At 34.2% G+C, this 24726-nt stretch overlaps 1 protein-coding gene across 1 annotated transcript in view; it reads right to left on the minus strand.

The window, feature by feature from the left end:
* Nucleotides 1–18037: 18037 nt before the first annotated feature.
* LOC129950373 (uncharacterized) overlaps nucleotides 18038–24726 on the minus strand; it is a 13308-nt gene continuing 6619 nt past the window's right edge. Inside the window, exon 4 of the mRNA XM_056062319.1 lies at nucleotides 18038–18441. Coding sequence (XP_055918294.1) covers nucleotides 18038–18441 — 404 coding nt within the window. The remainder of the gene's footprint in view (nucleotides 18442–24726) is intronic.

The raw sequence follows: 24726 nt of genomic DNA on the forward strand, positions 1-24726 counted from the left end.
ATTAGTAGACAAAATTCAGGAAAAATTTCAACAGAAAATCGTTGAACTCCGTTTCGCTTCCCATAGAAAGCTATTGTAAATGTTCCGATTTGATGAACTGAAATTTTTTAAATTTTTTGAACTTTCAAGGGGCCTATATTCTAAACCAAAGCTTACATACTTAGTTGTACATTTAGCAATGCATTTCGAAAATGGACAAAGAATTTACTTCACTCAGGCTAATGCTGCACAACGAGCTGAAACATCGACAACACTGACTATCTTCTTTGCAATGTGTGATGCAGATCCAGATTCGCAGCGAAGCTGATGTACATTGAAATGCCCAAGTATTATACTTGGAATCAATCAACAAAGAAATTCCAACGTTGCAAACAAGGGATGACAGTTGCAGATCGGCCACAGGTGTTTTTCATTGATATACGCTAGGACGCATGTACATCCTAGAAATGATGAATGCTTTTGGTAAATGTACGAGGACCAAAATCATTTGCGCATTTGAAAACTGGGAATCGCAACCAATGCCAAACATATCGAGAATCATACATAATTTGAATCCACCGCGACTTATGTCAAATTTGATTGAGGCAACCATTATTAATGGAAAATACGCAGGTGAAAATGGATGTATTCCCCGAATACCAACGATACCAACTGATCTTCCGTTTGACTTCAAATGATTTCAAAAATTTTTACTAAAATTGGTAAAAATTGATTTTCGACTGAAAATCTCATTAACAAAAACACATTTTGAAATCCAATTTATTTTATCATGTGAAACATTTTGTTTGCTAGTTTTTAGTTAATTTAAAAAAAAATCAATTGACAACTGTTTTTTACAATACACGGGAACACAAAAACAACAAAAACCGATATGAAATGATTTTCGGTTTAAGTATTAGGAGAACGAAGAAAACTATTGATCCTAGCCTCTATTTTTCTATAATATTGGAAGTTTGAATATAACTTTAATGTGACCTATCCTTTCAAGTAATAAAATAGTGAACTTTCTTGGCAACTCTTTTTGTATCTATATACTTATAGATTCTAGAGTAATATCCAAAACCATTCATGACCTTCAGCAAAAATAAAGTAATTTTAACTGCAACATTTTTTCGGTTATGCAAGTCGCTCGAGCCTATATGAACCCACGCGTTGACGTTGACTTCGCTAAGAAGCCATCGTCATCGTCGTCGTCTTTGGTCGTTCGTAAATAAAAACGTCCGTCTGTCCGTCCGTCCTTCCATCGCATCGTCGTTGTCGTCGTGTGCCATTTACATTGTTCAGTGAACTTTTATTGCGTTTCCAAAGACAAATTTATTACAAATTTTCGCATTGTAAACAAAGTACCTTACCTTACCACCAAAGAGCCCACTAACCGGTACTTACTTGCTTACGTACAACGTACATATTTTTCTCAAGACATTGGGGTTCTTGTGATGTTTTTATTTTTAATTTGGCAAAGTTGTGAGGGGGAGAAGGGGTACAGGGGGATTGATGGAGGAACGCAATATTATATTGTATTGTCTTCCATTGTTGAGTGAGTTATTTAATTTATATTTTGTAGGTTAATTTTGTTGTTCATTTGCTTTGAAGGTTATGGCAGCTAACAGCAGCAGAGCGGTAGCAGCAGCGGTAACAGCAATGGACTTAAAAGTAGTTAGTCGTTCGTTTTTCAATGGTGATTGCATGCATCAGGCGCGCAATGTGAAATCAGATGAACAATTCATATCCATATGAAGAGTGGTAATGGTAATGGGGCTGCGAGGGGAATATGAAACGAGGGGAAACTTAAACTTATACCATACTACTTGTCGCTTAGGGGAACTTTATTGTTCTTGTAAAAGCGCATGTGCACCACGCGCGTTCTAGATTCTTATCGGGTGTAATTCTGGGTGTTATTTCATGATTTATAGGACAGCAACGACAACCAACAACACAAATTTTATATAAATGACAAATTCAGTTCTCAAGATTATTGTGTTTTTTCGTGTGTGTATGAAGTTGATTTTTAAATTAAGATTTGAATGATTTTATTGTCAAGAATAATAAGTTCGGAATACATCAGACAAATGTAATTCTTGTATGGAGGTTAAGGTTAGAAATTTATTGAATAGGTATTTTTAAGCGTGGGTTTTAATGCTTGACATAGTTTAAATCTATCGACAAGGGCATGGACTCTTTCAAGATTTAATTTGTAGAACCGACAAGTCTCGTACTCTTCTATTGAATATATGACAACTTTGAATTGAAAAATTGATTTAGGAGTAACTATCTAACTTTTTTTAACAACGAAATCATAGTGATGTTTTAAGTGTAAATTGGGATCTTATTCTTTCTAAGTCTTAACCTGGCCAGCAAGTAGAATATCCCAACAGTAATGTATTAATCTATGTAATCTATCCTCTTCAGTCCTTTTAATACCAATGCAGCAACTGATTATAATAGAAAAACTGCAAGTAGACAATCGTTTGAGTTAACTACTATTTGTTTTGAAGATGTGGTCAAAATTGTCCTCTTTATTAATTTAAACGCAGCAGGTTTTGATCAAATGCATACCTCGTTTCTAAAACTTTCATTTGCATGTTTCTACCAAATATAACTCATATTTTAATGCAATTGTTTTGACAAGTGGGTTTCCAAATCAATAAAAAAAGACAAAAATTATATCAGTGCCTAAGTAACCCAGATGTGATGACTTTGAGCCATGATCTATCCTACCATTTCTCTCAAAAGTTATTGAAAAACTGATTCAAGCTCAAATATCTAGATTTCTTAATCATGAAAATGTATTAATTTCCAAGCAGTCCAGCTCTCGTAGGGAAAATAGTTGTATGACAGCGTTAATAAGTGCCATAGAAAGTATTTGGAAGGTCATCAATTTTCAGTATATAACATTTAAATTGATTTTAGACTTTTCAAAGACCTTTATTCATTCTTTAGTAGTTTTTGGAAAACAATTAAACTTAAACCAATAAACTACAAGCTGTCGAACTCAATAAAGTTTGTTTTCGAATTTATATAAAATATTAGTGAAGTACCACAGAGTTCTATTCTCGGTCCCCCGTTGTTGTCCGTTGGCACTCGTCCAACATACAGCAGTTTCTTTGAATGGAGACCTTGAAGTAATGAAGCGCTGATCGGACAATAATGGTGTGGTGCTTAACCCATACTACATCAAAATGTGTTGTTACGTGTATTACCCGGAATAAGGTATAGTTTCAATACTTTCACCCTTTCATCTTAAATTCTTGTCGTATAGAGTTCGTTGAAACCGTTAAGAAAATGAATAGAATTGTGCTTTACAAAAGAACACTTACTTGGAAAAATCACATCGATTACATTGTTGGCAGGACATACCGTCTTCTCCGCACGCTTTGATCTACACAATACTATTCACCCCTAAAAACACGTTCACTACTTTTGAAAACACTTATATTTACTTTAATTACCTATCGGTGCGAAATTGTATGCAATTCTGACTACGAATATAAGAGAAAACTTACTGTTGCAGTTAATAGTAGATTACGGCGGCGTTTTGATCGTGTATCACAACATTCAAAAATTCTTTTAGGTGTGTATGTTAAAAGTCTTCTCTATTTTTGAACCTTACATTTATTTTTATATATAATTTTAAACCATCAACCTATCTCAATTAACATAAGTCGTATCTTTGAGGAATTCCTCGGTTAAAGTACACAATGTCTGAACAACAGTTCTTTGTTAATTTTGAATTAATAGTACATCTTTGATGAAAAAAGCATATTATCAAACTTCATTTCAATAATTTTTTTTGTATATTCCAAAAATTTTATATTATTCCATTTTAATCTGAGCATTTTAAATTTCAAATAATGAAGTTAATGTACATACGTAGTTAAAGCATAAGAGCTTGACTTAAAGTTGAAACATTTATAGGGATTATAAGATAAGTCAAGGATAGGTATTTTCAAAGTATTTTCATTTTTAATAAGAAATGAACCAACAAATTTAAAAAAAATATACGGACTTCTAAAAACTAAAAAAAATATATTTAAAACTACAAGTAAATCGGTTGAAAATTGTTTGATACTTTTAAAATGCAGTACTGAAATAAACGCGTATAATGTTTTGAATAGTTGTCATTTTCAATATTAAAATTTAAGTTTTTTTCTGGCTAAAATCTTTTGTAACATCATCTAAGAGATCACAGAGGAACATTACGAAATTGGTTTTTTTTAAACAAAGTGTACCCAAATTTGAAAAATCAAGAAATAAGAGTAATTGCCAACCGTTACTTTGTATTTAGAAATAATCATTCCACTATATACCAAGAACGTCGAATGTCAACTGTGGCTGTAAGATGTTGCTGAAGCATTTGATAAGGATTGTCAATTGACTCTTGCGTACAAACTGCTTATGGACCTTCCCAGGAACTACTACGTCTTTTTAAAGTACAGTAGAACCCAAATTTCTTGATGTAAAATAAAATAGAATCCGATGTACCGCAATGAAGTGTTCTAGGGCCAACACTATATATGAAAAGAGCACATCAAAAAGATAAGTTAAGACATTGAAACTTGAAGTAGACAAGAATGCACTGGTTAATAGGTAATAACTAAAACCTTATTATCCAGAACAATCTGACGATATTAGAGCAAGTATTTAAAACCGTTTGGTCTTACGCTGAAAACAAGACCGTCTTGAATGTAAGAAACAATGTTTAGAAATTAAGAAGAACTGATTCAGATGGCCTTAAAGCTATGGGAAGAAATTACTCCCCCTTAAAAAATTGCTATGTTAAGAAATAAAAATCATTTGTCGATCTTTTATATATTGGTCCTTAATTAAGAACGATTAGAGTACTACAATCCTTGATACTGATTTTTACCAAGTGTTTTTTGAAGAATTACAACGGATAGAATAATATAAAAGTTTAAACTTGTTTCATTCTATTTCCAATCAAATTGGAATAGATTTGGATCATCGCTAATATTACAAGAGTAAAAAGGGACCTAAGTGAAGATAAATAACCAGTTAGATCAAACTCAAAAGTGAAAGGCCCGCATTCGAAGAAAAAAGGAGAGGGGTCTCATTTGAAAATAGATTTGTACTTAATATAATAATATGCATTAATCATATGCCTATACATAAATTAAAAATATAAAGGGTTTTTCAATTGGCGCGGGTGGATTTTTTCGCCCCGTGGTGATTTTTTTGTTTTGGTGACATCTGATAAATTTGTTTTTATTATTCAGTTGTGTATTCCAAATCATCATGACAAGTTACACGATTAAACAAGTCGTTCAAATGATAAAACTTTATTATCAAAATGAGTGTTCGTAAACGCAAACGTTGCGCGCATTGCGCCCATTTTGAGGTAGACGTGTTGGCCCTTCACAGTCGACTCTTTAACTTTTGGTGACGAAATTTGAGACGACCGGTTCAGTAAACAATAAGCCAACACCCGTTCATTCAAGGAACGCAAGATCGGCCGGGAACATTGCCGCGGTCAGTGAAAGTTAACAGCAGAACCCGTGAAAGCGTACAGCAGAATTCCTCGCTATGCAAATGAACTCTTCTTTCGCAGACTTTATAACTTGGTAAACTTTGCGTCGGGACTTGGTACTACACCCGTACAAAATCCAATTGATCCAGAGCTCAAAATTTATGATCATAGACAACGCCTTTTGCTCGATGATAGGTCTTCGAATCGTTTGGAATGGGACCAGAAAAACTTTAGCGATACCAACCCAAGCGAGGTTCACCAAGTGATAATGCATCCTCAAAAAGGCGGCGCGGCGGCGTAATTGGTCCGTTCTTTTTTGAAAACGATGTTAGTGAGGCGTACACCGTCAGCAACGAGCGCTACATAACATAAATAACTAATTTTTTAATGCCCAAATCTAACCATATGGACCTAGACGACATCTGGTTCCAGCAGGACAGTGCTACGCGCCACACAGCAAACGCCACGAAATCACGCACAACATCTACCCGCCCCTATTAAAAAACCATATATGAAATAACTATCTAACTATGGTTAAAACCACGCTTTATTACATAATCATCGACTGCAAGTCATACCAACTCCTTAATGGGAACCGTCTTAAATGTAAGAGAAAATTTTCAAAGATTAAGAAGAACTAAATCTTATGAGCTTATGTTCTTACAGCTATGGTACAGTATTATAAATATAAACTTCCCCAAAACTTCATACAATTTGTCCTGATCAACCAGTGGTTCTGGTGCGGTAAAAGTCTTTCACTACTCTGTTCCTTTTCTAAACATGTGTTTTTTAAAGATTTCTATAGCATAAACATATTTTGGTCTACTTCCAAATCAATTTGCTGTAGATTTAGATCTTCTAACATCAACATCTTTAACAGTAAAAAGTTAAAAAGGGACCTTAGTAGTTTTCTAGAGTATTCCAGGTAAAACAAAAGGTTTAAAGATTCTCGCTCTGATTCAAGATATAAGCTTATGGGGATTTTAAGTTGAAATGATAAATAAATAGCAATATCAAGCTCAAAACTCCATTCCATTCACAGAAAGAAAAAGTGAACAGAATCTCATTTCAAAATAATATGCATTATTCATATACCTAAATAAAACAAATAATTATAAAAATATACCTAAACAAATCTCTTCTTTAAAGGTTAACTGTATATTATTTTGATTCCCATGAAAAAACCTTGAATTAAAATTAAGATGTCATCCTATAAAAATTCTTATCAGTTTAACAAGCTGCATACCAAATCACCAGAGTTAAATGCCAATTTATCATTCACGCAGTTCCTTGAAAATTCTCCATATTTTATGTATGATCCTATCAAACCAGTAAAATCGACTTAACCAAAAAAAAAACGTTTCATTTCCTGTATGCCACTGTCCTTGCTACCACATTTATTAGGACCTCATATCTTCCAACGAAACAATACCATAACTAAGAAATATAAATTACCAAAAATCCTTCACACTTAATACACTTATCGATCAAAATGTGTCCTTTTTTTCCTGAACATGCTGGCCGCATGATGCTGATCTGATGTACGAGTATATGAATAGGAAGTTTGATTTTGACGTATCCACATCACGATCTAAGGACATAACTTTTATCACTATGCCTATAACAGCTCGATGTGATAGGAATCTCTTGCTCTCTCATATAAAAATGTGTATAGCTATGTATACAACTTTGTGCCCCGCATTTTAATACTCGTAATTGCACATTTCGCAATAAGTACAACACGCTCTTATCCGATTATGATCGAAACCCTGAGGTAAAAAAGGAGATTCATGTCCTTTTGTTATGGCTTCATGCGATTGAGATTGACGCCTAGTGATAACCTCTATCTCTCTGTCATGACCTTTTAAACAACTGGTAGCTAAGCCACGTAGAATTTGTGCGCCACCAGAGATCAATACGCTTATTCTACTGGTGGTGGTATACATAGATATTTGCTTCCCTGATATACAAGGACACGTCATAAAATTCGGAAAAGGACAACCCGCCCAGAATAAAGACAAGAGGATGTACGTTAAATGTTTGCTTCGCTTCGTCGATGTCGATCTTCGATCTTCGGTCGTCCTCGTTATCGGTCTATCAAAATAAAAATAGGAACCCAATCACTCAGGTGGTTCAGTTCAGATCTCAGATGGTAGGATTATTCCATATTGCTTGATCGATCCCTTTTTGCTGGAAGAGGATGATGCGCTTCTATGGTGTTGATGACGCTTGTTCATTATGTGACAAAATGTGTTATAACGATCGCCTTGTGATTTGATTTTTTATTTCGTGTGTTGTTTGTTTGAGGATGCTTCGGTTTTTAAAGGAGGTCCTGGATTGTGTAACAATAGATTGACACAAAGGATGGGTGCTGGGAGTAATTTATCATTGGATAATCGACGTGTATTCAATAGGATTTTCGATTGGTTTTTTGTTGTTTGATGGAAGAAGAAAAAAACTGAAGCGGGAAAGGATATCTATTTGAAAACAGGCACAGACAATGAGGAGTATTGTTCTGGCATTTTTTGAAATTGATCGACGAATTGATTGGAAAACTAACATTGCTTCTACATAATATGAGGGTCTTGAAATGTTTGATTTATTCATAACGAAATTTAAATCAAAAAAAAAAGAAAAAGAAGAAATTTGGGACATTGTTACAGTTTCGTCATAAAAATTTGATGACCTCAGGAGATTTATTGTTTGTTTTGAATGTAAAACTGTAAATGTGTCAGTTCAAACATAAAAATTCCAGTTTGAAAAAAAAAACACTGAACACAAAAGAAGAATAAAGCAATGTGTCTGGTAATATTTTGTAGGTGACTTCAGGAGACTTTAATACAAAATTACAAATTTTATATCAGTTTTCATAAATTTTAAAATTTTTGTGAAAAAGATTTAAGTTGAGACCATAGAAATAAACCGAGTTCCCCAGTGAAATATCTAAGTAAAAAATAAAAGATTATATCAAATTAAGGATACGTTTTGAATGTTAACAAATAATAAGTAAACAAAATTAAGAATTTCGAGTGCACATAATTACTCTCAGCCCTGCAATTGAATATTTGAAAGGGTTTTTAATCCGATATTAATAACTAACAAAATTGTCATCTGTAGCGACAACAATGCTGGCTGAACTCAACGAACTAAAATTTAAACGAAATTTTTTGGTTGGTAGCGAGTTTGAAAGACCAACACTAGATATAAACGATTCTAATTTCGACCTGCAACAAAGAAACTTGTTCTCTTTATCAATACTTTTAACAAAATTGATTAAACAATTTAAAGTTGAATTTAATATATGCATTTCATATAACTACAATTGTGTGCTTAATTTTGGGGGTGATTTTTTTTTTGTGCCATCGTGCCTATTGTACTTAAAACTAAACCCTTAAACTATAAAACAAGTATGTAAGCCTGCCAAGGCTTAAAACCCCATCCCGACTTCCCACTATCAAGTGCCGATTGAAGCCACCAAAATTGGTTCTTCACCCTATCAGTTCGGTCCCGTCCGGACGCAGCCCTACTGAACCAAAGGAGCTCTGCTCCGCCTTGTGCCATGACGTCCCGATTGTATGGGAGTCGCCTATCCATGGTTCTTCGTCTGACGTGGTAGATTAACGGAACTGACAATCTATCCTGTATCAGACCGCATTTGGCAAGCCTGCTCAGTTTTAGGTAAAGACCCTATAACCATACGGTGTCAAAGGACTTCTCCAAATCAACCAGAACAGCAGCTGTGCATTGTTGTTTTGATTTATTCCATTGGATGTCAGAAACGAGTTTAGACGCAGCATGAATTGTGTCATGATCCGCCTTGAACCCGAACTGTTTATCCGGAGTCAGAGCCCTATTGATGATCTTTTCGAAGACTTTGTTGATACTCGGAAGAAGACTTATCGACCGAAGATTTAACGGGTTGGAGTTATCCTTTCCCTTTTTGGGGAGAAGATGAACCACAGCGGTCTTCCAATGCACTTTATAATATGCCTTATTCAGTGCATTGTTAAAGAGTGTGGTTTAATGTCAATTGTTTCCATCGGTAAATGTCTTAGTACAACGTTAGATATAACATCGACACCTGCTGACTTTTTATTTTTTGTTGAATTGAAGATGAGCTGAAGCTCAACCTTCGTCACTAACAAGGGACTTGGTCCCGTTTGCTCATCGGTTATGGCATTTGACAAGGAATCGTCATCGAACCGCATGAAACCGCGGTTCTCAGATCGCCATTGTGTGATATCATTACGGAGGTAAAAGTGATTAAGTTGGGCTCTGTTTTGCAGTTCGTGGTGGGGGCAAATGCTAACATTCACCTTGTACACTTGCTGGAAAGCAGCTCTCACCGCCTCCACTTTTTCCTGCGCCGTCACAAAATTAAGACTGGTACAGCTTTCTTTATTCAGCGAAACCAACAAGATTACCCTTTGTTGTGTCCTAGGACACTTAAACACTGGAGGTAGTGAAAAGGCAGATAAATTGTCTCAAAATGGATCAATGCTCAGCCCAAGCCATATGGATAGATTAGAATAGATTTGTATTGATTTTTATTTTGATAACGTTGATTACAATTTTTTATAAAGTTTACAAACAAAAACAAAGAGCATGGTTTTACTACCGTCTGCCTAGTTGACAAATCATAAAAAAGATAACATAGCTCAATAATATATTTAAAAACTTTCAATTATAGTTCTACTTCTATAGAGAAGACCTAGCCTGCAGAATTGATGTAATTTTTTAACTTCCATATTGTTAAGCAAGAGCATAATTTGATTTTGGGTCAGTATTTCGCTACCAAAAGCTTTCCTTCTTATTAATGTATTTAAGACCTGGACATCTTCCAACAAAGTGTAAAACATCCTCCCTTTCCTTAAATTGCACAATAGGCATATAATTGGTAAGTCATCCCTATGAGGTATAAAATTCAGTTGATAACTTCTCTTCTCAATTTAACCATTTTTAAAATTTCCACAATGCCATTATCGTCCCTAAAATAATTCTTCTCTTCAAAGTTGTGATATAGTTCACAGTAGAGCTGTCTATATATAGATCCTGTGGCGTCATTCAAGTATTTCTCTCGTTGTTTTATGTTCACTGCGGAAATGAGCTATTATAAAGAAGCTTTTAAATCATCCTGATTATTACACAAAAAGTTAAGTTCCATTCCACATTCGCTTGACAAATGTATGCAATCATCACACCAACTTGTTTTGGTTTGTATTACTTGAAGCGCTGCTATCTTCGGAAGCCTATTATTGCTCATCTTCATAGCTCTTAAGATGTAATCGACTTGCATTTTTAGAGTTCGTATGAACATAGGTGATAATCCTGATTCCGACATAATAACATAATTAGGTGTATTTGATAGCAGTCTAAAAATTCGCTTAATAAAGTATCGGTTAAGTTTCTCAACTGTTTCGTGTTGTTTCGTTCCCCAAGTTTGTGACGCATAAAATATGAAAGACTCAGATACTGCTTCAAATATCATAAATTTTCTGCTATGTGCTATACTTTTGTTAGAAAAACATTTTTTCCAAGTTGCAATAATTGCACTTTTAGCCTTAACTACTTTCTCTCTTAGATGAATTCCCATGCTCAAATTTTTTCATAAGTGAACTCCAAGGTATTTGAATTCCTTGTTCAATGAATTCCAACTTCAATGAACTCTTCATTATAGAACCATTACTCTTTCGCTGAATTGCGACCTCGTTTAAAAATCGAAATTTTTCAATTATTAAGATTCACCATCAAACTCCAAGGCTGACAATATTTATACAGGTGGTTTATCATTAACTTCAATGATTCAGGTGATGCTGCCAACAAAAGAACAATGTCGTCCGCAGACAGCAATGCTTTTAGTATTTCTCCGGCAAGTCTATGCCTCTTGGTAAGAGGTCTGTTAGATCTTTAATTAACAAGGCAAACAGACTAGGACTCAATGTACAGCCTGTCTGACTTCCGATTGTGTTTTAAACCCCTTTCGACAACTCTTCTCCATTCCATACCTTAGCAATTGTATCTATATTTAGACTCCGTATAACTCTTCCGAACTTCCATGACATTCCGTTACTATACAGCTTGTAGATAAGCGCATGTCTATCCATCATATCAAATGCAGATTTAAAGTTGTTTAGAAATGTTTTTACTATACTTTTAAGGGTAAAAATGTAGTAAAGCAAATAACCTGTCCTAAATCCTGCTTGAAACTGATTTAAGAGCTTGTTTTCTTCTATACATTTATTAAAACGTTTTTGCAAAATCAACGTGAATATTTTATATGAAGCATTTAGAAAGAATATTCCTCTATAATTATAGACACCTTGGTCAAGCTCTCTTTCTTATGACTCGGGAAAATGGTAGACTCCTAGTTCTAGTGGTATCATTCCTGTTTCCATGACATTGCTATATATAGTTGTCAGTATGAAGTTCTCTCGGGCTTTGCTGTTGGCAGCTATAGTTGAATACGACTCCTTGATTATTTTATCCAGCTTGGATAGATCACAATTTCTTTGACTCAGCAGTAAGATATCAAGCCTTGGTATGCTCCGGAGAGATCTAATACACAAAACACCTTGCAATCTGCAAATGTAGCAAAAATGTCTTCTATTAAAGGCAAATGGTAATGATGAGTTTCTATGACCTTTTTTAATGTGACACTAAAATCTACGCAGATTCTTATCTCTCCCGACGGCTTAATGACGCACACAATTGGTCTAGCCCATTGACTATACTGAATTGGCATTAAACTTCCCGATTTGATTGATTTATTTAATTCTTCGCTTGATTTTTCTCTGATTCTAAGAGGAACACTGTAGGGCTTATGGAAAATAGGAGTCACGTTTTCTTTTAGCAAAATATCAAATTTAAAACCTTTAATGCACTAATTAACTTCTGGTTCAAACAAGTTTTTAAATCTGCCATATTATTAGACTTAATATTAACTGACCTCATCATTTCCAAATAACTTTGCTCGCCAATTGGGTATTCATACATTTATCCAGGACCGACCAAAAATAGGTATAAAATCCTTATGAGATTGTATGACTATGAGATTGTATGAATACGTGCATCATTTGAACTCCACAAAGACTTTGACTTTTCCCTTTATGAACAGACCTTCACCTGTAATAGAACATAATTGATTTGTGGAATTTTCTCACTTAACATGTGGCAAATATTTATAATACTCTCTATATGATATAAGCGAGACACGTGCACCTATGTCGACTTCTACTTCTATGGGTCGCTTCTCTATGACCATCGATTTAAGGAACCTATCGGACTCTTCTGGTTGTACTTGATGTACTGACTTAACTGCATTTTTTCGATGTACTGAGCTTTTGCCGCACCTATACACATTGGTGAAGTGTGGCCCAAGCGATTTCACTGGAAACATTTCCAATTGACTGCTGGACATGTATCGGCATTATGCTGCCTCCCACATCTTAAGCAGCTGCCCCTTCTGCTAATTGACTTTGACATGACTGAGTTATCATTTTTGTGAGAGCGATGTTGTTGGGTATTCTCTACTCGGAGACACGTCTCCTACTTACTAACTGTTGGATGAATTGCTTGCGATTCCTTGTGTGACATTTCCATAGTGAGAGCTAGATTACAGGACTTCTCGAAATCAAGGCTTGTATCGTTCAACAATGCTCTCTGAATCTACTTTGACCGAATACTAGCGATGAACCTATCTGTTAACGCATCATCTAGAGCTTAAGCATTCCATTGAACTATGGATAGTACTTCTGGATCTTCGAACTTATCGCAGCACTTGACGACCTGTGCTCTATTAGGCTTCAACGACAACAAGTACCCTCCAAAACCACACGTGCTGGCTAAGGCTTTGAGATGCATGATGAATTCGTTTATACTTTCGCCTTCTTTTTGATAAGTTTTGTTGAATTTACAGCGCTCCCAAAAGCTCTTCAAATTTCATATTTTTAGGCTCTTTAGGTTGCACTATGTCTTTTAGAATTTTAAAACAATTTTTGCCAATTAAAGTTAACAGAATTAAGGCTTTAATTTCTCCCTTCACTTCATTTATTTGAAAACAAATGCGCAATCTATCTTCGTAGGAATCGAAATCCTCTTCAGGCTCGAATTCTTCCACTTTTCCAACAAAATGAACATGTTCATTTGGATTAATAGAATTTTAAATTTCAATAAAACTTGGGCCACATTCCGATTTATCTTTATCAAAGTTTTCAATTTTACATTTGCATTTCTAATACAAATTAGTGCTGGGCTCTAAGAATTGTTTCCTCTTAGCTTTCTGAACAACAATGAAGAATTAACAAGTGCCTGCATGATTTATAGAAAGAAAAAGCCTTTCAAAAAACCATAAAGTTTCCAAAACTAATTTATTTTTCTTAAGTACCTACATTCAATCCAAGCTTCATGTAAATATGTCAATTTCCATAGGTATCTCAAAAAAATGAGTTAGCAAATTTACAGATTTAATTAAGAAATATTTACAACAAACTAGCCCGCGACCGACCAGACCAAGCCCCATCTCTCAGACCTGTCATATAATTTCTCTGTTCGCCAAACGAAGTTTCACAATTTATTTATCGTTTCTATAAATTGAGGTCTCAGCAAGTTCACTAAGCAGCCGTAGCAGCATCAGCATCAGCATCATCAGCGACAGCAGCGGTAAAGTGAGCGAGAGCGGATCCTTATAATGTTGATGCAAGAACCTTTTTTGTGGCTGCTTCTTTTTCTTCAATGATGGCTTTTGGCTAAGCAGAGGCTATGTGTATGATATTTTGTCTTCCTCGTTTTCATCTGTGCAACATCACCAAATCACCATCAGAGTGCAGTGTGGCGATTTTATCCCGCGCATTCACCGTTGGCTCGGTGACCTTATGACATTATGAAATATATAGATTCTTTTCCAACACCAGCCACAACAAACACAAAAGTGACAAAATACCTCTTTCATCATTATCCACACCTATCTATAGAAGATGCAGAAGCTATGTTGAAGAAAACCGAAACAAGAAGAAGAAGAAACACATCAGCAGCAATTCACAGCCAGCTTAAGCCATACAGCTAGAGTAGAGTCCATCTTCATTCTCCATAAAAAATCAGCCACCATGAGCCACTGTGCAGTTGCACTTCTTCACTTCGACTCCGACGACGATTCACGCCTGCCAAACTTTTTGAGTTATGCGCTTCGCGTCAACTTATTCTTAGCATATCGATTGGTTGTAAAATGTAAGTATATGGACAACCTACAGAGCCGGATTTTGTTGAAACTAGAAATGGCTCCGAACAAGTGATGACCTCCTTTATTTTATGGAATCTTCAACTAAGAAAGCCTAAAGAAGGGCACTTTAGGGGTCTTCCATCAAAAATCACTGACTTTTTCAAAATTATACTTTCTTTGAAAATAATTTTGTGAATCTTCAATCTTTATATTTGTGAACGACGTTAAACAAGTCGTTACGTAAAAAGACTTAAAAACTATGAAGACTTAATGAAAAGCTCATATTCATCCCACTGTTTTCCTTACGAAGGTTTAAAGTTCATAAGAATACTTAAGTAAGTTGTTCTTCTAATAAAAATACAGTAATTTCTTTAACCCTTGAAAATTTAAAGAGGTGTATAGATCAAAATAAAAAGTGTAGACCATTTTGTTAAAACTCTTTGAGGCCTTTTCATTTTAGACCCAGTCCAGCCTTGCAGTCACATGATGCATTTAAAAATTCTTCCTGTGTGCCCCAGGCTATATAAACCCGGAGACCGAGGTGTTAAAGTGTCCATCCGCACGTCTCCTCGCGCGTTTCGTTTAAAGCATTTTACACCAGGGTGTGCAGTGCAGCTGTTTTTAAAATGAAGAAGACACAAAACACCTTAAGAACGAACAGAAGAAAAAACAACTTGAAAAAAAGAAGATACACCGAGCCTAGATTAAATTATGAAGTCTATTTGGCGCATGGTGTGCGCGCTTTATGTCGCAACACCCTGGCAAACGCCTCAAGGACATTTAATTACTGTGGGAAGCTTCAGCTTAGCTGTCTTCTGCATCTGCCTCTGCTTCAGAGCTTGGACAGCAACAAAGATTCATGTTGTGTAATAATGCCTTTGCTTTTGAACAGTAGCGGGCTTGCAGATACCTATATTGTACATAAAAATGTTCTTTGCAAAACGATCAACAGGTCTTAGTCTTTTGGTCTTGGTCTTGGTTATAGATTAACTCAGCATCATCATCGTTTGGCTTGAGATGGTGACAAAATTTATCTCGACAGCAAAAAAAAACACAACAAACAAATGAATTACCTTTTAGAATGCAAAATGGAAGTTCCGTTTTTATCGGTGTAACATCTCCCTCAATCGAGCAGCGCCGCGCCACACCATGCCGCACCGGGTGCAATTTAAATTAAACTTTTGCTCGGCTCAGCGTGTAACATTGAAGGCGGCTTTTGAAACAAAAAAAAGCCTTAAAGACTGATTGCCTGGGCAACAGATACAATGCTTGTATAATTACAACAAACGCGCGCGCTCCAAAGTAGGTCGGTTCGGTTTGGTTTGGTCTTCGCCTCGGGGGTCGGTCGGTCGGTGCAATATGCCTTTGAGCTCTCCACAATGGAATGATTTTATTATTATGTGCTTTTCCTCTGTGCGGTTGCCTATTTCTCATGACATTGGCAACTATAGTCAAGATAGTTAGTATCGCAGCAGAATTGTATACGAATCCGATCCGCTGCACCACTCGACAGACAGCCAGCAGCGTGAAGTTTCGAGATTTGAAGTACCTTACAATTAAAAATCTAGAACACAGCTGGGAAATTGCGCGCAAGGAAAACAAAACAAAAAAGTGTTAATTTACGATCGGATTTACCTTTGTGTCAGCAGCAGTGCAACAAAACAACACCAACAACAACGGCGTTGGAGGAAAGGTTAAATCGATTGAATTGCATTGAACTTGTTGAAAGGGCTCATTAATCTTGAGATTTCAGAAGCAAGTAAGTTACAAAAAAAGTGCCTTGTCTTTTGGTATTGATGGGGTGTTATACTCTCTGGGGGTCAAATTGTGAATTAAACTGTTTAACTGGGTGAATTGTCATAGTAAGACACATTTGAAGGTTTGAAGCTTAGAGGTCTCTGCGTTGTTTGATTGCCTTCCACTTAATGATGTATATAGTATTTTTTAGCGTTAAGATTTCCAAGAGCAACGATATTGTAAAGTGACATTTCATGGCGATTTTCTTCTTTGATGTCTCTTTATTATAATGTTAAAAATAGCACTGAACAATATGGTTCTGTAGCTAAAATAAGAATCAAATTAGGTGGCGCAACAGTTCGTTGAAAACTAGCTCCTAGTGTCTTACAACTCTCAGCCATTCCTGTGAGCGATAAAGTTGTCAGGGATGGAGGGGACCTACAGTTTAAAGCCAAATCCGAACGAATAATTTGAGAAAAGAAGAAATACTCTTGGAGGGTTTTTGTCGATTCTTCGCAAGAGGCAGTTTCTGTGAAAAAAAACTTTAAAGTGGCACAGCCAGGGATTGAACCCAAGATCTCTGGCATAACAGTCCAACAATCTAACCATAATACGACGGGTACTACCAGAATTTTGATATAGTTTGATGAAATTTTACTCCACTCATAATAAGTTGCAACAATTTAGAATTCTGTGTCTGCAAACTGATGACCACCATCATTAACTATCGGTACTAACCATCCCCAAGTATATTTAATAATGTTTAGACCCGATACGTACAGCAGTCTCCTTCTCTGTCGAAGCGTTTTATATGAGCCGTGAGTGAATAGGCGCGTTATCATGTTAGTTGCATCAAAAGATGTAAGACATTTTTTTATTTTTGTTGCGTCCCTTTCAACCAGCTGTAGTAATTTTGATGTTACAACCTCATCTATGATAAAGCTTTAAAAAACATTTTATTATCTCAAATCTTGACCCATAGGCCCATTTTATGTTGTAGTTTTTTGTTTGAAAAAACCAAGCGACACCATTCTTTTTCCAGTTTATTTGAGCTTTAAAAAACTCTCTATCGCATTTCTTTACGTTGAGCTTCAAGTAGCATTTTTTTCTTATGTTAAATATGTTTAAGATGGCTCAATTCTTGAACAAGGAGGTCTAATGATTGAGCATAACTTCAAGTCCCGCAGTTGGAGTGGATTTCATTGCTCCCCTAATGGCAGTGCACGCAAGTCTTTGAATTTTCGTCAAAATTTTCAGGTTCGTGCTCTTTTCTAAATATTTCCACCATACCAAATTACCATAGGTTAGTATTGGTCTAATTATTACCGAATGCATCCATCTGATAATTTTAGGGTTTGGTCCCCAGGTTTTCCCGAAAATTCTATAGCAGGAGTAAAAGGTAATCGATGCCTTTTTGAATCTATCTTTGGTGTTAAGGCCCAATGTAGTTTTTATTTAAGATCACACCGAGATACTTTGCGTTATCAGAGATTTTGAGAGGGCAGCCTTCAATAGAAGGTATTTTAAAATCAAGTATTTTGCGCCTGTTAGTAAATAGTACTAACTTTGTTTTAGCTGGATTTACTGTCAGCCAACAGTTCCTAGTCCATTTGTTTACTGATAGTTGATAGGGTCTTGCCAGTCGCTGGTAATGCAAGATCATCAGCGTAGGCTATTATCCTTATACCACTTGATTTTAATTTAGGGAGTGTGCCGTTCATGACAAGAACCCAAAGTAGCGGTGAGAGAACTCCACCCTGAGGAGTGCCTCTGGATGTGTTTACTCTCATCCTTTTTTCCGCTAGCTCAGAGTTAATTTGTCTCTTTCTGAGCATACACATTATCCACTGTGTTATTGCCTTTTCGACTTTGTGGTCGTCCAAGGCTTGCTTCACTGTTTCGTTCTTCACGTTATTGAAGGCTCCCTCAATATCCAAGAACGTTGCAAGGGTGTATTCCTTGTCATTCAGTGATTTTTCTATGACGCTGACAACACTTTGCAATGCTGTTTCAACGCTTTTACTTTACATTTAGGCATGTTGAAATTCTGATATACAGTCCGGTTTACTCAAAGTTGGTAAAAATTGATTTTTGACTCAAATATCTTTTCAAAACTTTGAGATATTGGCTTTAATTTACTTTTATCTTTCAAAAAAATTGCTGTCAAAATTCAGTCAAATTTTGAAGAAAAAAAAACCAATTGAAAGTTTTTTTTACAAAAAATTGAAAACCGAAAAAAAATTAACAAAAGTTGGTAAAAAATGATTTTCGACTCAAATATCTTTTCAAAAATTTGAGATTATAGCTTCTTTTTAATTTTTACTTGTAAGAAATATTGTTTTCAAGATAAGAACAAGACTAAAACTTGGTAAAAATTTACTTTCGACTCAAATAGCTCTTCAAAAATTAAAAATATTGGTTTCAAATTTATTCTATTTCTCAGAAAATATTGTTTTTAGTAATTTTTATATAAAAAACCAACATTCCGTTTTTTCATAAAAAATAAAAGCTACAAAAATAGTACGCAAATTTGGTAAAAATTGATACGAGTACATATAGAAAAACTTTTAAGCAAGAAAAATCGACAGACGGGATGGGAAGTTATCAGTGTGGGTCGCATCCCAGCCGTTTTATTATTGCCCCAGAATCAGAAGTATTTGGTACACACCTTAAAGTCTTCAAGTTGCTGTGTTCTTACCCCGAATGGTCTTAAATTTTTAGCTTATAAATTGAATTTCACTGAAACCGCTAAAAGTGTTGATTTAGAATATTCGGTATGAACTTGAAAAGATTCATAATCATCATACTTCTGCTTTACGTATGAACCACTTAAAAAGTGGTCAAAAAAATATGACCCGCAGTTTTATTTGGATAATTTTGTTGATTTTTTTTTCTTAACATCTAAAAAGAGGAAAAAATTTACGAAGTATTTTTAAAAATATTTGTGTGTATTCAGTTGAAGCCGAGTGTAATACATTTGAGTAATATTTTTAAATCCCAAAAATTCTTAAATAAAATATGAACAACCATTTTCGCTCCTAACAAACTGTTTTCAACTGAAAAGAAATCAATTTATTGGTTGTCAAAAGCCAACAGTAGCTGTTCATTTGTTTTAGTTTCAGTTTTTAATCTTTGATAAGAATTTCCCTTCTTTAGACTCCAACGGAAATAGCCTATTTTAGTATTCAATACACCACAATGGCGATGGTCATAGAAAAGGCTTTATCATAATTTTATTATGTAGATATTGTGTATACAAATATGTTTAGATCGAAGTTACTCGTTCTGAAGAATGGAATGTCCAGAACATATCAAAAGTAATGAGTTTTTCTTTGCTGTGCTCTTGGCTCTGCCTTGAGCTGCTTCTGGGCATTTTCCTTCTTTGGTGGCTTCAGTAAATCTTTTTATAGTCAAGAACGATGACAGTATATAATATATTTTTTGTCTTGATTAAATAAATATATTAATGTGCGCGATCACACATAATGAAAAAATATTAATGCATTTCACGTCAAGACATAAAACATTTTATGTTGGTTCTTTCTAATGTCCGATGATATAATGATGGAAATCGAAGATGGTGTAGATTAGTCCCACACATATGCACCAGGTGTTGTTTATTGGTTTCTTATGTTGGACTAGAGATAATAATTCATAAAATGTTTCGAAATGTCATCAAAATCGAAAAGTATCATAAAATTTGTCAATACGAGATAAGAATTTGTTATAACGAAATAAAAAGGGTTAAAAGATTCCTTTTTTCTTTAACTTCACTGATAACTTGATTCATGTTCGGAAAAGCAGGCCTCGAGTAGAACCATGAAATACACTACATGACTAAAAGCACGTATGGAAATTTACTCTTTGTTAAATTTATTTATTTTTTGATGGCAATCGAATTTAAGTTTTTAAATAATTTTATCTCAAATCAAAAACTTCCTTTGCGTGATAAGTTCCACAAATATTTCACTTTCTTGGTCTTACCAAAATTTAAAATACATCCTGAATTTGATTTTGCAACATCAAGAAGCCATTAGAATACCTCAACTTTAAAAATAGTTCCATCTCTTCCTAAAAGATTACCCTTCTGGCTTCTGCTGTTTAGGAATTTCCTTAGAGGGGTTTTCTCTGTGATAAGCAAAATATCAACCCGTTTCCTTACACTAGATATTTTGATTTGGTTTGATTTATTGTTTTCAGCCTCTGTTCTTATAAATAATAAATACACGAACCCACAAACAAAACTGCACAATAATTTGAGGATTTGATTAATGATCTTCATTAAAAGTTCGTTTTCATAAATCATTAAAACAGGGGCCTGTGAGAATCATCGAGTTTTATACAAAATCAAAGAACAAAAAGAAACATCATCTCCAGAAGCCTGTCACCCCGAAACTGAACTAAATCCCAAGGAGGAACCGACTTTCGAACAAAAACAAAAATATGAATAACGATATCGGAACGCGCTATCATCGCACAGCCCTAAAGGTATGCATAGGTATCTAAGTCCAACATAGAGATAGATACTTATAGGGACATCAAATACAATCCGTTTTCTGAACAATGAGAGTGCGGCCTTAGAAATAAATAATGGAAATTAGTTTAGGCCCTGAATTCTGAGGTGACTCTGTCTTCTGAAGTCTCTGAATTTATGTTTTCATTTCCTTGGGGGATAAACAAAACAACAGCATCTAGCCGAGACATATCGAATAGATCATTTCTTTAAAATAGAAAAATCTCAACAAATACGAATCCTCGTATCTATTAGACCGAAAAAGTATCTTAAAGAGTAAAGGTGTCTGTGATGTTTACTTTTTTGGCGAATTCCGACTCTCTCAAGGATCTTTTTTTTATTTTCTTGAAGACTGCTGCTTGTGTGTCCTTGTTTGTGATGTCGTTGCCGCTTGGTTGGGTAAATATTTGTATTGATCTTGACATGTGGCCCTTTTACAGTTTGTTTCTAATGGTTTCTGTTTTTCTTTTTCAATTGTTTGTGCAAATTTCATTTGATTATGCGTTAATAAGATACTTGGTTCGATATTTGATGGATTGAAGAGACATGTAGAAAATTCCGTTAGATTTTTAAGTTTCATTTTTGTTGGTCTTTTTAAAAATGATTAATTATTATTATTTAAATGTGCTTAGATCTAACCGAATGTTTTTGTTATCCTTTGAAATTCTTTTTTCCTTTTGAAAGACTTACAAAACGTTTGAATAGTTATTTTGACAACTTTTGTTATAGAAACTTATGTAGGCTGCTGAAACTACACTGAGACCCCTACTGCTGAGTATTCATTTGTCATTCGTATGTTTTCTGCTTTGATATAGTTTTCTGCTAAAATGGTCATACAATGACGTGTATGATGTTCATTTGGATACAGTTAAAATGCTGATTTTCAATACATACACTTTTCGTGGCAGTTTTTGTCAAGAATATTGAACTATTTAAAGCCCTAGAATGTCGTTGAAATACGGTTGCGGAAATGATGGTATTCAACAAATACTTTGGTAAAAGTGTGGATGTAGAGCCATTTCTGCGAATGGTTTTATCAGCCTTTGCATATTTTTGGTTGCCTGCATTTAACCGAGATTAGATAAAAAGATAGTAGTATTAGTGGCATGATGGTTAGATTGTTGGACTGTTATCCTAGAGACCTTGGGTTCAATCGCTGTCTGTGCCACTTTAAAGTTTTTTTTTTTCACCAGGAATTGACAAATCCTCCAAGAGTACTCGTAGGTCACCTCCATCTTTGACAACACGCACACAGGAATGGTTGAGAATTGTAAGACCTAGCGGTTCTAGTTCTAAACGGACTGTTGTGCAACCTTGTTTATTTATTCGTATGTCAAAAGCCTATAGGACTCATACCGGAGCTAATTTGCGAAATGATACAAATTTAAGTTGGAAGTACCCACCACCAAATTTAACAAAAACTGATTTTAGTGTAATGCAATAACAACTTTAATTTTTAAATATAAAAAACAATACAAAAATAAAACACAAATGGTTGCTCTTGGATGATTCTCTTGAAAATAATTTTTTTACATCTTAAGGCGTTTCAACAGATGATACAAAAAACCGTAATATTTACAAAAAAAATATATATAATTAAACACTATTTTCAAAAATGGTTGTTTATATTCAGTTAAGGCGGAGTGTAGCGGTGAATTCGTAGTTTTAGAAGCGGCTTATAAGTAAGAGACCCCAATTTGGTAAGAGAACTCAGGCGAAATTGCGTTTTATTGTAAAGGGCCATTGATCAAGCGCTTTTTATCCTTTAATTTGAGAACAATAATAATACCCGTGATATCATGATGGTTAGTTCCTGACAACATTAACCGCACACAGGAATGGTTAAGAGTTGTAAGTCACTGGGCCCTAGTTCTTAACGGACTGTTGTGCCACCTTATTTATTTATTCTTATAAGAGGATGGGATGCAACTCAGACTTATAACTCACCATTAATGCCTGGAAATTGCGTAGTTCTTTTATATAATTTAAGTCGATAGTATGATTGATTCTTAAGATTTTTGAGGCCAACCAAATGGTATTTTTTGAAACTTCAAATTGGTATTTATTGTAATAGGTTCAATATGTCAACTTAAAAACATTGAAATTTTTCAACGTTTCAAGGTTGAAGGATTATAATATCATCAAAATATGGTTCAATACGTTGCAAACAAAAATATTGAACCATTTTTTTCACATTAGTAATTTAAAAACATTTGGTTGACCACAAATATTTTACGAACTAATAACGTTATCAAATTCAATTACATTTTATGTTGCATATTACGGCGTATTACAAAATTATTAGATTCAATTAAACACAGGAAGTAATTGTTACCGGTCCGATTTTTTGAATTTAAAATGTTGACATTTATCGACGAATCTATATTTAATGTGGTCTGAGACGTACCTGTTCATACGTTCTTACGGACGTTTCAGAACGTTAGAAGCCAATATTTTTATTAAGCCAAAAATAATTGTTTACCGATTTGTAGTAATGTTTTGAAAATGTTTTTATTTCTTGTAAAAAAAAATTCCATTCGATCTTTCACAAAACCTTACTAAAAGTTTAAAACAATATTTTTTATAAGCTTAAATTATTATTATAGCATAATTATTTTAATATCATTAATTTTTGAAAAGATATTTGAGTCGATTGCAAATTTTCACCCAGTTTAAGTAATTTTTCTTAATCTTTTTTTAGTTTTTGTAAAAATATTGTTAGTTTAATTGATTTTAAAACTCTATTCTCCGTCACATTAATTTTGTTTGTTTTGATTTGTAGTCTTTTTTGCATTTTTCTGTATTATTATCCGTATAAAAAGTAGATATCTCTACTGGTTCTTGGGATATGTACGACGAAAAAAGCTTCCCTAACGTACAGACCTTGACCTTGAAGCATCAAGAACTGCCAAAATTTTCATTTAGACAAGTCAGACCGATTACAATAACTTCCGATTTAAAATTAAAAAAGCGAAAATTTTAAATTTTGGTTGACCCCAAATATATCACGAACCAATAACTCGACTTCAATAATATTTTATATTATATAATTTGATGTGATGTGATACCATATAAGTATATTTCAAAATGTTATTTTATTATAACTCAAAAAAACCAACAACGTATATTTGCCACTTCGAAAATTCTACGAACTAAACTGATATTACCTCCAGAATAATAGTATGCAGGAAAAATAACGTTCCTCACATCTGGTAAAATTTTGAGAAAAATCAAAGCAACATTTTTTTCACAAAAATTAAAAGACTAAAAAATACAACTTAAAGTTAGTAAAAACTGATTTTGGACTGGAATATCTTGGCAAATTGATTTCAAATTAATTCTATCCTAACAAAAATATTGTTTTTAAGAATTATTACAATTTTTCGAAAAATCCAACAGTTCATTTAAAAAAAAATCGACATAAAGTACTACACACAATTTTCTAAACACTGCTGATTAATTCGAATATTTCAATAAAAGATAAAGGCATTGATTTTAAAACACATTTCAATACCTGAAAAATTGTATTGTTAATGTAAAGTAATTTTCTTAAAAATCGGTATTTTTCTGTATAAGAAATAAAAACTTCAAGAAAATTTTGCTAAAATTGATAAAAATTTGATTTTTGGTTTAGATTACAAATTTCGGAAACAAAAACTAAATTTTTTATCATATGATAAATATTGTTGCTAACTTTAAAAAAGAAAAACAAAAATATTGACTTAAAATTTCATATCTCAAGAAATTGTTATTCATTGCTCGTGTTTTGTTGAAAAA

This window comes from Eupeodes corollae, chromosome 1, assembly GCF_945859685.1.
Source record: "Eupeodes corollae chromosome 1, idEupCoro1.1, whole genome shotgun sequence".
NCBI classification, from domain to species: domain Eukaryota; kingdom Metazoa; phylum Arthropoda; class Insecta; order Diptera; family Syrphidae; genus Eupeodes; species Eupeodes corollae.